This window comes from Chaetodon trifascialis, chromosome 21 (genome assembly GCF_039877785.1).
Source record: "Chaetodon trifascialis isolate fChaTrf1 chromosome 21, fChaTrf1.hap1, whole genome shotgun sequence".
Lineage (NCBI taxonomy): Eukaryota > Metazoa > Chordata > Actinopteri > Chaetodontiformes > Chaetodontidae > Chaetodon > Chaetodon trifascialis.
Window position 1 is genome coordinate 6,134,698 of NC_092076.1, and position 13,515 is coordinate 6,148,212.

The 13,515-nt window shown below is 44.0% G+C and overlaps 2 protein-coding genes across 2 annotated transcripts in view; both read right to left on the reverse strand.

The window, feature by feature from the left end:
- Positions 1-2,821: 2,821 nt before the first annotated feature.
- On the reverse strand, positions 2,822-8,487 carry epas1a (endothelial PAS domain protein 1a). Its single transcript, XM_070990740.1, has 9 exons — positions 8,206-8,487; positions 6,842-7,008; positions 5,817-6,064; positions 5,606-5,690; positions 5,317-5,417; positions 5,018-5,181; positions 4,097-4,203; positions 3,827-3,995; positions 2,822-3,252 (listed from the first exon to the last, which is right to left on the reverse strand). The coding sequence occupies exons 1-9, from the start codon at positions 8,229-8,231 to the stop codon at positions 3,189-3,191; spliced, it is 1,131 nt and encodes a 376-aa protein (XP_070846841.1). The 5' UTR covers positions 8,232-8,487; the 3' UTR covers positions 2,822-3,188.
- Positions 8,488-8,716: 229 nt separating this feature from the next.
- prkcea (protein kinase C, epsilon a) overlaps positions 8,717-13,515 on the reverse strand; it is a 32,002-nt gene continuing 27,203 nt past the window's right edge. Inside the window, exons 12-15 of the mRNA XM_070990963.1 lie at positions 13,189-13,327; positions 12,518-12,706; positions 10,962-11,108; positions 8,717-10,530 (exon numbers count right to left, since the gene is read on the reverse strand). Of these exons, the coding sequence (XP_070847064.1) occupies positions 10,381-10,530; positions 10,962-11,108; positions 12,518-12,706; positions 13,189-13,327 (625 nt within the window). The 3' untranslated portion in view covers positions 8,717-10,380. The remainder of the gene's footprint in view (positions 10,531-10,961; positions 11,109-12,517; positions 12,707-13,188; positions 13,328-13,515) is intronic.

Consider the following 13,515-nt stretch of genomic DNA (forward strand, 5'->3'; position numbering starts at 1 on the left):
TGGCTTTATTAATTTACATTATTCTGCCAAGAAAAGCTGACTGATGGGCTGTTTTGTGCCAAACTTCACATTCCTTTATGATTTAAAACATCTCGCAAAGGTTTCATTTCAGGTTATTGGATGACAAATTGGCTGCACGGTGGCGCAGCAGGTAGTGCGCGTGCCTCACAGCAAGAAGGTCGCAGGTTCGATTCCCAGGTCGGGCCTTTCTGTGTGAAGTTTGCATGTTCTTCCCGTGCATGCGTGGATTCTCTCCAGGCACTCCGGCTTCCTCCCACAGACCAAAAACATGCTCATTAGGTCGATTGGTGACTCTAAATTGCCCCTAGGTGTGAGTGTGAGTGTGAATGGTGTGTGTATGTGCCCTGCGATCAGATGGCGACCGGTCCAGGGTGTACCCCACCTCTCGCCCGTTGATAGCTGAGATAGGCTCTGGCCCCCCGCGAGAAAATGGATGGATGACAAATTGGTACTGTTCTTTGTTTGCTAATCAATAAGCAAATAAATAATAATTAAAAAAAATCAATAATGGCTAAGGCAAAGCAAAATCCACCATAAGAGTGATTTGACTGTACTATGTTTTCTAATGGGCCCACAATGTTTGTTGTTAAATTAAATTTGCTCTCTCCTTAAAACTGTACAAAAAAGTCTCTGGAAGAATGTCTCCGCCTACGTGGAGACCACCTGTGGGACATACAGGACATGACACTGTCCTGTGCAAACCCTGAGGAATATGGCCGCCTTGCAGCAGTTCAGCTTCAGTGACTGCAGTTAAACACTAGATGGCGCAAGAGTGTTTCTCTTCATGCTGTGGTGTGACTGCATCAGTGTGAGGGTGAGAATACAAATCCACAGCTTGTTTTCAGAGCAAACTGAGCCTCCCGGGTGAAGCAAAAAAAATAAAAACCCATACATATAAACTGTCACTGAAACACACGCATGTGTTTAAGTGAGAATTATACTGAATGGGGACTTTAAGAAGCCATGCATGTGTCAACAAAGAGGTGCAAATTAAAGAGTCAGTTCACCCAGATTACAAAAATTCGGGGTTTGTTACTTATCTCTAACTTATCAACTTACTTACCTTAGTGCCATGCAGATAGATTTAGATTTATTGGTTTCATTAGACCTGCTTTCTGCCAGATAAACACAGGAGCTCTTAAGACATCAGAGGAAGCAGATAAAATTACATTCACCTCTGCTGCATTAAGTCAGACAGTCAGTCAGTCAGCTCTTTCCACCTCTCTGTGGATAGACACCAGCAGATGTAAGTGAGAAAGGATGTTTATGGTAATCTGGGTGAAGCGACCTTTCAATGAAAATTACTATAAAAGTGTAATTAGCCACAGGGCTCATTTTTCCAAAGACCCTGGACACAGTCACCATTAAATATTAACAGAAAAATCAAAATAAAGCTGCTGTTGGAAAAGGACACTAACATCCACAGCAATAAAAGAAAAAATAGACATGAGTTCATATTAATAAGGACAGTATGACAGACAGGGTATGACATGTGGCGCTACCATTATCAGATACATAATCAGGTTTTTGGAGGCTGTGTTTAATCAAAGTTCTCCCTGAAGATAAAATGTTTTGTATGCTGCACAGATTTAAAAGCTCTTAGAGGCATATTTGTGATTTATACCTCTAAACATGCTGAGTGTGCAGCTTTTCTGGGGATTTATCAACAACACTCAAATATATCACGACACATAAAGTAACTGTGAATCAATATGCCAAAATGTTGCACATCAGAAGAGGAAAGCAGTTGCTCTTGTTGTAAAGACCTCAGTAACCTCTGATTTGGTGATTTGCAGGTCAAAAAGATTTAAAACTAGGCTGAGTCGATTCAACAGCATGTAGATCACTACGCAGTAGGTTCACGGTCGAGGAAATCTTTTACTTGAGTGAAAATTATTGCAATAGAAAAATACTTCACTACAAGCAAAGGTCCTGCATTGAAAATGTCACTTGAGCAACATCAAAAGTAAAAGCACTAATGGCTCCAAAATACAGTTCCAGTTTTATATTGTTGTAGATGATATTACTGGGTTGTTTGAACGATGTGGGAGTAGAATTTAGACGTGGCTCTGATTTAAAATGTTTTCTACGTGCAAAATCTTCACCCGCAGCTGTCAAATAAATGCAGGGCTGTGAAAAGTACAACACGGTGGAGTAAAAGTACAAAGCAGCAAGCACACGCTGAAATGCAGTGATTGAAGCACTTGTAGTCGTTGTTAGCAGTTCCCTTCTTTTTATTGTGATTATTGTCTCCGTGCATTTTATTCGGATTGCTTTCATTTCGAAGCTGTTTCATAGCAGTAAAGCAAACTGACACTTTAAATAGTCTCATGCATGCATGTGTGTGTGTGTGTGCGTGTGTGTGAATTTAGAGGTCGAGAGGTAAAAAGTTGAAAAAGTTCCCACGAGAACTTTCCTCTAGAGTGTCTCTGTTCAGGAAGCTGTGGCTTTGACTTGCGTCTGCTCACATCTCCTCATCAGCACAATGCATATCTCTCTATATATACTGTGTGTGCGTGTGTGTGTGTGTGTGTGTGTGTGTGTGTGTGTGTGTGTGTGTGTACTGTACATTATGTCTATGCTTGACAGTCAGATGTCACCCCATGTGTCAGGTGGCTCAGAAGGAAAACCCCACAGGAAGTACGGTCAGGCCCCCAGAGGTCAGGAAAAAGTCAAACTGCCTGCTTTCGTTGACACATTTCAGCTCTCACTACGCCCCGTCAACTGTCTGTCAACCACAGACTACACTAAAACTTCCACTTTCTTTAAGGAGACACAAGTCAGGCAGAAGTGGTGCCGGTGCAACGATTATGCAAAGCAGTGTGAGAAAACTGCGAAGTAAAGAGCAAAAAAAACAGCGTTTGTGACAAATGATCTGCCTGACCTATCAAAACTTACCTGATACTTCAAAGCTCTTAAACACACAATATTTTCCCAAAGGTTTGGTGTATTTGTCTGGTGGTGAGCAGCAGCTCTGAGCGGTCAGATATGTGAAGCGATGTCCGAGCGCTACGCATCAAATATCCTCAGAAAGATCACAGCGAGGCGTTTTCAGCGAGAAAGTTTTATATTTAATAAAAGTGAGATCAGTGACAATGGCTGATGGGAATTCACAGACGGAGGTAGAGGAGATTGGTGGGTTTTTCTTTGCTCTTCAGACTCCAGATTCACCTCAAGTGTCTGTGGATGGTCTGGTCTAAAGAGAGCTGCTGGGACGGCTGCTCCACTCCGCTGTGAGACACACGCACAAGCCATCAGACACAATGACACCCTGGCTCAGGCTAAACACACCTGCAGCTACGGGATTTACTATGAAGCCTTCAAACAGCGTCTCTTTAACAAAACATTGAGCCACTCAACTGCACAATTGCAAACTATTTTGACAATAATTTCATCTTTTAAGCCAATGCATTGAGCAAAACTGCTGCTCAGGCTCCAGTTTTTTCAAATGTGACAATTTCCCGCTTTTTGCATTTTCATGACTTCTTATAGTGATTGATGGAAAAAATAACCAGCAGATTAATGTTTAGCAGGTATAGTGTTTACAATGTTGACCTTAGCTTAGCATGTTAGCATGCTAACATGTGAGAATTAGCACTTATCACAAAGTCCATCTGAGGCTGATGGAAACGAGTATTTTTGCAGATGTTGATAATAAAGTATTGGACGGATGAATTATAAATAATGATCAATCTGATTACAATTCATCTTAAGGGGGACATTAATGTCTGAATGAATGAGTGAATCTAATGGCGATCCATCCGATTGTTAATGAGAAGTTTCACTGACACACACTCACACACACCTGAGGACGTAGGTGACACAGAGGATGCAGAGCGGCTGGTGGGCGCCCGGCCTGGACTTGGAGGGTCGGACGCTGGGTATGACGGCGCTGTGGCTCTCCACCCAGACGTACCCTCCACCTCTCACCAGCATCCTGTACTGACCGCTGACCGACTGACTCTTAAAACACACTGCAGAGAGAGAGAGAGAGAGAGAGAGAGAGAGAGAGAGAGAGAGAGAGGTGAAATGAGATATTCACATGTGTGTAAAGTGTGTGTGTGTCGCTACTTACAGTTGAGGTGATTTTTGGTCAAGCAGTTTGTGTCGAGTGTGTGACAGAGAGAATAGATGGAGCGTCCCAGCAGCTCCTCAGGACTGTAACCTAAGAGCGGAGTCACTCTGCAGAAACACAAACACACAAAGCAGAAAAAACATGAATTTCTTAAAGAAAAAAACAGCCTGATGAAGTAGACTTCAAGCTCAACCACACACATTAATGACTGTTTGTCCTAAAAGATCATCAAGTCATCAAATTCACTTTTTCAATTTTAACTTAGCAGCAAAACATTTAATATTATGCAGCCGTAAGGTTTACAATTAAAAAAAGGGGAAGGGAGGAATGTAAAAAAGAAGTTCTACATGATTTTTTTGCATTGTCAGCAAAAATTAACCCCTTTAAAATGCAATTTCTCTTTTGGTTTCCCATTAAGTAGCCATTAAGTTTCTATCATAGGGAAATATTAGTTGATATCTCTGGAAACTTTGAGATCTTCACTTGAATTTAAAAATTGTCTGTGGCTTTGAATGATGTTTGGCCGCGCAGCATGAATCTGTAACGGGTCAGTGAGGTTTCAGCAATAAAAATGAAACTTACTTCAAACAGCTGCTAATGGTTTGCCTTTGCTGTTCTGTCATTTTACTCATTCACTGAACCTGCAGGGCACGTATCAGTGCAGCACAGTTGCAGAAGAACAGGGGACGGGCATCAATCCTCCTTCCTTTTTCTTGATAATTTCATAACGTGCAACATTGCAAAATGAAATCACAACACACACATTATGCACCGTGCTAAAATGCTGCTGATTGAGCTCTTATTCTGAAGCACAGTCTTACACCACTGTGTTGAAGCAAAACACGAGCACTACTTCCACTTTGCATCACTTTTCTGCATCTATACTGTATATGCGTGAGTGTGTACATTAGCGTGAATCACCTCGGGTCACAGTATGTAAACTTCATGTCCATGCTGTGCTGGCTGGTGAAGGTGTGTGTGCTGAGGAGTGTGTGTGACAGGGGCAGGGGCTGACAGGTGAGCACCAGGCAGGAAACTGAAGACGGGGTGACACACACCTTCGCTCGACCCTGACAGTGGAGAACCTGAAACCGCAGGTTGGGGTTAGAACGTAGGAATGAGATATTATCAGGAGCCTTTTTGCTGCTTCATGATGTTTTGAACTTTCAGTATGAGCTGCAAAAAAATGTTTGTTTCGAGTGGTATTGTTTCTCACTAACCTTCCACGTAGCTGACTTGAGGTTGGCGCTTCTTCCTCTGTGTGTCAGAGCGCTTTTTATCCTCATGACAAAGTCCCTCTTTGCGCCGCACCAAACTTCCTCTAAAAAACAAGCAATTTAAGAAACTACATGAATAAGCCTGTTCAAACCTGTACGATCTTTCAAAAAAAACTATGCACAAGCACGTGACATGAGCATTGCTGCTGAGAGTCGGTGATGCACACACACACACACACACACACACACACATACACACACACACACACACACACACATTGAGAGTACACACCTGCTGTTAGACGTAGATTATTTCTGATTTCATCGTGGTCACAGGGGTGAGTGAACTCGAAAATATTGTGTCCCATCAGCTCAGTCTGTCAGAAAATATATATAGTATTCATCTTCAAATCCCAAATCCTAAATGTGTCATTACATCGGGGGTGTTTGTGTGTGTGTGTGTGTGTGTGTGTGTGTGTGTGTGTGTGTGTGTGTGTGTGGACCTGTGTCAAGCCCATGAACTTGCTGACGTTGTCAGACAGGAAGATCATGTCTCCCTCAGTGGACAGAACCATCAGGAATCCCTCCAGGATCCTCAGGTACATGTTTGTCTCCTCCGAGGCCTCGACATCCTCCGTCTCCCTCTCCTCCTCTTCACATCCTCCGTCGCACTCTTGCCGTCCCTCTCCACCTTCCGTCACTTGCCCGTGTTTTACTGCGTGACTGGCCTCTGTTTTTGGCTCCGTCTTCCCTGAGAGAGTGAAAGAAAGAGATTTTACTTATTGCTGTTTGTGATCAAAATGACTGTGACATCTAGTTCCTGTCATGGGAAACGACTCTTTTTCTATTCTCTTCACGTGTTCAGTGAGGTCAGCGTTCATGGGAACTTTGATCAAAGGATGTGGTGTATTTATGATCGCTTACTATACTAGACGCATGTGTGTGTGTGTGTGTGTGTGTGTGTGTGTTTAACACCTGTCTCAAACCCACCAGTCTTGTGACAACAGTTCACCACAACAGACTGATCTCATTCACACTAGAAACATGTTTTTTTTTTCTACAGTTTTCTGTTCTGCAAAAAAGCCAATTATACCTCAGACCACTCTGATGCTTAGACTTCACCCAGCAAGTGTCTGTACGTGCAGGGTCAAAGGTTCATTTGAAATATAGAGCATTTTGGACACTGTGCCACAAATTCCTACAAAGCTGTATTTTTTGTACAGCTCTGGAAAAAAAAACCCTCTGCAGACATAATTCATCTTTATTTGATTAGGTATTGATTGAGCAGTCATACGTGATCAAGAATCATTGTTACACAACCAAATATTCATGGTTGAATCCCTCAAACTGTAAGAGAAGTTATTCAACTGAGACACTGACTGCCTCTCTCTCTTTGCACATAATACAAAACTGCAAAAATATACTAAAGATATCAGTGAATGTCAATGTCAGCACATCTATCGGCCAGTCACACCGTTGGTGATGTTCGCCTCTGTAGATGTGGTGTGTGTGCAGTGACCGTTCGTACCTTTGAGCAGCATGTGCGTGCGCATGTAGCTGAGGGTGAGGCGAATGACTGAGGGCTTGTCCAGGTGAGCTTGGACAGAGGGCTGGAGCGGCAGGAGACGACATAAATCTCCAAACACGTCAGACTCCACCCGTCGTCTCCTTCTGGCTGCCTCACGGCTGATCGCCCTGCAGAGGACAGAGGTCAGGGAAAACTGGAAACTACCCCCTCGCGGCTGTGTTCCCCCACCCAGCAGCACGCCCAGACTCAGTTAATACATGAAGTGAAAGATTTTAAAATGTAAAACGTGGATGCTTTACACACATCCTCAACCCTGCAGCACAGAGATCTTTACAACCAGCACAATTTCAAGGTGGATGCCCAAGATTAGTGTCACCAGTTCAGTATCTGACCAAAAATCAAATATGGTCACAGTCTCAGTGAGACTGTCATCTTAATAAGTGTTACATGGATTTTATGAAATAAAAATGACATTCAGAACATTAAAGTCTCTATAAACTCACAGAACATGACCATGAAACACTCTTTCAGTGTGCACTGGCTGATTACAGAAATATTAACATGTATTAGTTCAAATTTTAACTGTAGTTATAATTACTGAGTCAAACAGAAAGTACTAAACGTACTTACACACCACTGTTTGTTTGTTTGTTTGTTTGTTTGGTGCAAATGTGAAGATTAATTCCAAAATTTTTAAGCAGAAATTCAAGTTTTGCAGAAAGTGCATTTCCTCAACGACTCTTTGAGGTACTTCCACTGTAAAGAAACACTGCATTTTTTGCAGTGCATTTTGCTCACTGCAGGTGTAACTTTGCACATTCAGATTCTGCCGTCAGTGCGACCTAAAACTGAAAGCACATCAGTGCTGTCTAGTATAAAAACATCCAAAGCAGACAAAATCTTGCAGGAACTCGCAGTTCAGCCTGACCTCACGGTGACTTTCTGACTTTATCTGACAGGTCCGAGAGAATTTCTCAACATTTAGGGAAGTATGCACCACTTCTACTAAGATTACACCGGTGAGAGAGGAAATCTCCAATTTGAGCACGCTTACTTTCAGCTTTGATATGACTAACTGCAAATAGTTTTACCGTTTTGATTGCAGGGCTTTTCCACTGAGTTATTCTTACTGTTTTTTAAAGGTGCTTCTTCCTCCGCTGATGGACAGATGGGGATGCAGAGTAAGTGCATTGTGGTCAAAACTCAAGTTATTAAGCTGCCCTGTGTGGCCACAACAGCATCTATGGGCTCGCCACAGCACAGAAACGACTCAATCAAAGCAAAAATAGATATATAACTTGCATTTAAACATGCACTGTGAAATGTTAAGCAAAAAGTGTGCACAAAACAGCACGCAGCTTTACCTTCTCTTCTCCTTGTCAGCTGTCATCGTGTCCCACAGGCGTCTCTATCCGGTGTCATGGCGAACGCTGAGATGAGAGAGATGGTGGCAGCAGGAGTTCACAGCACAGCAGGCAATGTCCCCGCTACAATTTGCACCATCGCAGGTAGTCGAGTTAATCAGAAGGGCAATTAGTGGCGCCAAATGTCACAAGGCAAGTGGCTGAACAGCCTCCGGCGAGCGCCTCCTCTCTCTCCCCTCAGTGTGTGCATCACCTACAGGCCACCACAGAAGTGAGCGTGGTGATAGGTCAGCAGGCCAGGAAAAGCATCAGCCTCCCCTCCCCTCCCCTCCCCTCCCCTCCCCTCCCCTCCCCTCCCCTCCCCTCCCCTTCCTCCCTCCCTCCACCCTCTGACACAAACTTTAAAGCATCCCACCGTGACAGAAAAAACAAAACTCGCCTCTGAACAGCAGCTGGAGAGGCTCCGCCACAAAGAGCGAGGACGGAAGAACGACACACGGGAGTCTGAGGGTGATGTAGACAGCTCAGTGTTTTATTGGAATCAGACCAGACAGGACTAGCCCGGCTGTTGCACTACATTTTGGCACAGAGTAAGATAGTGTGACCAGGAACAGCCCTACCCCTGGGTGCACGAAGCTTCACTACACACCGACTCTACTGCACACAGCAGCCAGCTCGCCTTCAGATCACTGTACAGTACACGAGACAACAGTCCTTCTCTGTGTGCGTGTGTGTGTGTGTGTGTGTGTGTGTGGAAGAAAGAGGGAGGAGGTAAAGGAAGGAGTCTGTATGTGCTGTTTTGTCTGTGTGTGCGTGTGTGTGTGTTTGAAATAAGAGGTAATTCAGCTGCTGGTTTTCCACATTTCTTTTCACCTGGCTGTAACAGACCTATGATAGTATAGTTATAGTAATATACACAAAGGTTTCCTCCAGATACACTTTACAATAATAATAATAATAATTATTATGATTTAAAAAAAAGAAAGAAAGAAAGAGAGCAATAAGAAAAGAAAAAGCCATTCTTGAAAAAAAAAAGCAAAAGTCAGAGAAGCAAGTGGTTTTGGCTGAGTGAGAGGCTGCTGGGGGCGGGAAAGGGGAATTGGTGCTTTGGAGGAGAGGGGAAGGAAAAGGGGGGGCTGAAAACACTGATGGTAACTATGGAAACAGAAACGCTGAGGACGAAAAGTCACACACCAACAGGGAGAGGAAAAAAAAAACAAAACGCATTCACACCTATGGAAAATGTACATTCACGACAAAAGTGCCGCCCACAGGCCGACACGTTCGCGCCGGCAGGACAGACGAGCAGATGGGCGAAATTGCAGGAAATCGGGTTTTTTAACTGCTACACAGGCCTCCTGTAACACTGTGCTCCGCGTAATTAGTTCAATAGCCTGTAACTTGAAAGCTCGACATTCACTTTGCACACACAAGGCGGGAAGACGCGGGGCGAGCGTGCCGGGAGATGAGAGCAAAATTTCAATCATACCACGATTAAAAAAAAAAAAAACATTTGAGGAGAAATAAAAGACAAAAATAACACATGAACAATCAAAACTGTAAAATATATAGATAGTCAGGGTATTGCACAAAGGGTATTTGGCCCTAACTGGTCCACAATAAGGACAGTAATAACACAGGTAGGGTGCTTGTCCATGCGCCACGACTCTCCTTTACTAGCAGACAATACCAACACAATACAGCCACTCGACACAGGCTATATACAGGCCTCTGCACCCAGCACCTACTGCACTGTCCACATGTGTGCTGGGGAGAGAAGCAGTGTAAGTGTGTGTAACTGTGTGTGTGTGTGTGTGTGTGTGTGTTCGGTCGTCTGAGCGCGTGCAGTGAGCTCGTGGGGATCGTGTGTTGAAAGTGTGCACGTGGGAGTGTGTGTGAGAGCGTGTGCAGGTGTGTATATTCATATTCATAGTCATAGTCATAGTCATATTTATATTCATAATAAACCCAGGCAACAAGAACAACACAATGCAAGTAAAGAATATTCCAAAAGTAACAACAACCAATAGCTTCAAAGTAAAGGAGTGACCGTGTGTGTGTGTGTGCGGGTGTGTGTTCTGTAAAGGGATTTATGGTCAGCGGTGTGTGCGTACGTGCGTGCCAGGTTTAGTGTTATTGGATCTGTGTGTGCGTGCGTGTGTGCGTGTGTGTGTGTTAGGTCTGCGTCTCCTCGGGGGCGCAGTAGGAGAAGTCTTTGAACTCCTCCTGGTTGATCTGTCGGATGATGGCCTCGTCCGTGGGCGTCAACACGGGGTCCTCCTTGGTGAAGTCCTGGTCAAAGTTATTCACATCTCGCTTGGTCTTCTGCAGAGGCACGCGCGCGCACACACACACACACACACACACACGGGAAAGACATCAGAGAAGGAAACGTCTTTAGTAGTGCTATCAAAGTGATATTAGAGCGACACCTTCTGACCAATGACACTTACTGCCGTCTCAGTGAGAACACACACCTGTGCATGCTGTCATGTTCTACATAAGTGGTTCCCAACACTGGGATGGGAACACACCCTCAGGAAAAAACATAACTGCATAGAAAATGTAATTTTCCCTCTGCTTTCCATCATTTCTGAGCTGCTCTCGCCACAAGATGACCTCATTTTACTGTGAACTGCAGAGCAAAGTGTTCCTGCAGCAGGACACAACTTTTCCATGCGTGGAGAGTAAAACCTAAACATTGTGCATCTTTAAAAAAAAACATCTAGATGTATGTGAGTGTGTGCGTTTCTTACAATTCGGGGTTTAAAGGGTGGTTTGACTTTTCTCTGCTCCAGCAGGACCCAGTCGATCTCTCTGAAGAAGGCATGGGTCTTGATGGCCTCCTCGCAGCCTTGGCTCACCACGCAGCCCAGACGCTTGGCCGGGTTCTTGGTCATGAACTACACACACACACAAACACACACATTTGACTTTAAACTACGCTGTCTGAAAAGCAGCCCCTTTAAGACACTTCGCTGCGGTTAGCGGTTAACAGTTTCGTCCATAAACCGACGAGGACAGAAGCAGAATGAGGGTCGAGCAGAAAGCATTTGAGTGCTAATAATAGCGCCGAGGCATTAATGGCTCTGTGGATGGTACAAACAAAGAGGCGTAGCGGCGGAGTGATGAAACAGGTCAGCAGAGTGCTGGTGTTATTTACTGCCACTGAAAGCTGGCTCTCTTTTGTTCTGCGGTCCGCTCAGTACTGTAAGAGCACTTTGTGATCTACTGTGCTTTTATGATCGCGTTGTCATTACTTCGACCTCTCTGACTGACTTTTTCATTCTTCTCAGTATCACAGCAGAGCGAATCGTAACACCTGCACGTTAATGACCACAGGAACGTAGGACAGAGAACCCATCCTGGAAAAGCTGAGTCGTTCACAGGCGGGGATGGAGCGAGGTTCACCACTTTGTGAACACATTACTGGATGAAGGAACACTTTGTGAAACAGCTGTTGGTGAACACTGTTTGCAAATGACTGATTTCTGTTTGTTACCTTTTAGACAGACAACTCTCAAAAAAAAACAAAAAAAACAGAGAAAAGGCTTAAAAATCCTTTTCATCCTGCAACAGGTGGATCATTTTTTCATCCAGATCTTCTGAAGACTCTCCAGAAAGTTGCTGAATGTTGTTACGGGTATTTATTTTTTAAGATGTTTGGATGCTGAACTCACCTGGGTAACTAAAGCTAAACTAAAAACTAACAAGGCTAACTGAAATAAAAACTAGACTTTAGAAAAAAGCCCATTGTGTAGGAAGCACCGAGCATGAGGAGGCACTGCTGCATGTGTTTACGCAGACTGAGACCTCTGCATGACTTCGGGTCCACTGCCATCACAAAATGTTTTTATTGTAATAATTATTCTGAACTTCTGACACCTTTCCCCTGACAGATACTGCTCATATTATAATAAAAAAAAACTAATACTGAAACTAATAAAATCTAAGTTAAAACTAAACAGCTCAAATTCCACCCATTTTATCCTCTGTGCCGTCACATGAAAGGAAAGGTTTTGTCTTCAGACCTCCTCAAAGGAAGATTTAGTTTCTGCTGATTTGGTCATAAAAGTCTCAGACGTACGCGGCAAGAAGCAAAAAGCAAAGCACACAGTACATTTTCAAAATGGAACAAAATCTGCTGAATTAAATGATGCTAAAATTAAACCGCTCTTCATTTTGCCATGGACGCCTTCGAGCGCCAGCAGGAAAAAGAAGAAGAGAAGCACTCTGGAAGAGAACTGACTCCTCAAACTCTAATAATCCAGTGAAGGGAGTGTTGGAGGCGGCGGTGCGGAGACGCACGTACCGCTCTCAGGATGGAAACAGCTTCTTTGCTGAGCCACACAGGGTAGAGGACGTCGTCATGGAGAATGGACTCGAACAAGTCGTCCTCGTTGTCGGCCTCGAACGGAGGCTGTCCGGCCATCATCTCATACATCAGCACCCCCAGGGCCCACCAGTCCACCGAGGCCCCGTACTCCAGCTCCTGCAGGATCTGAACACCGACACGACACGGTCGGAACAAACCTTATTCGCTTTCTGCTGGATGAAACATTTCTAACTTTAGCCAGTTTTCCACCCACGTGTAGCGTAAACTTTAACCAAATTTACAGAAAAGAAAATGCTAAATGTTTCCATGCAGCGCCATTATGTGACTGTTAGAAGTTAAGCGCCTGGAGGCGAACAGCTGGTGGCGCTATCAGGTCCACTAAGCCAAAGCAAAAGAATATTTAAATAATTGATTAAGCATTTGTCATTTTTCAAGTGAAAATGCCAAAAAAAAATCCTCTGGTTCCAGTTTCTAAAATGGGAACATCTGCTGTTTTTTTTCATCTTCTATGATATTAAACTGAATATCTTTCGGCTTTAGACTTCTGAAATTGAATCCATCAGTTGATATGAAAAGGAACAGTTAACCGCAGCCCTGTCAGACACATAAAACTGAACCACAGAAGAATACACCACAGCGAGGCTCACCTCAGGGGCGATGTAGTCGGGCGTGCCGCAAAAGGTGGTGGTGGTCACTCCGTTCATGATGCCCTCTTTGCACATGCCGAAGTCTGCCAGCTTACAGTGTCCCTCTGCATCCAACAGGATGTTATCCAGCTTCAGGTCCCTGAGAGACGAGGACAGACAGAGAGAATCAGCACCACCTGCTTTCCATAACAGTTGGTCTCTTTGGGAGAAGTGAGCAAATATGTCCAGGAGGTCTTCAAATAATTGATCAAATTCGCTGGACAGACTGTGAATATTATGAATAATCTACTTTTTGTCCTCGGCTGAAATTCCTAAAAATAAGGGGGC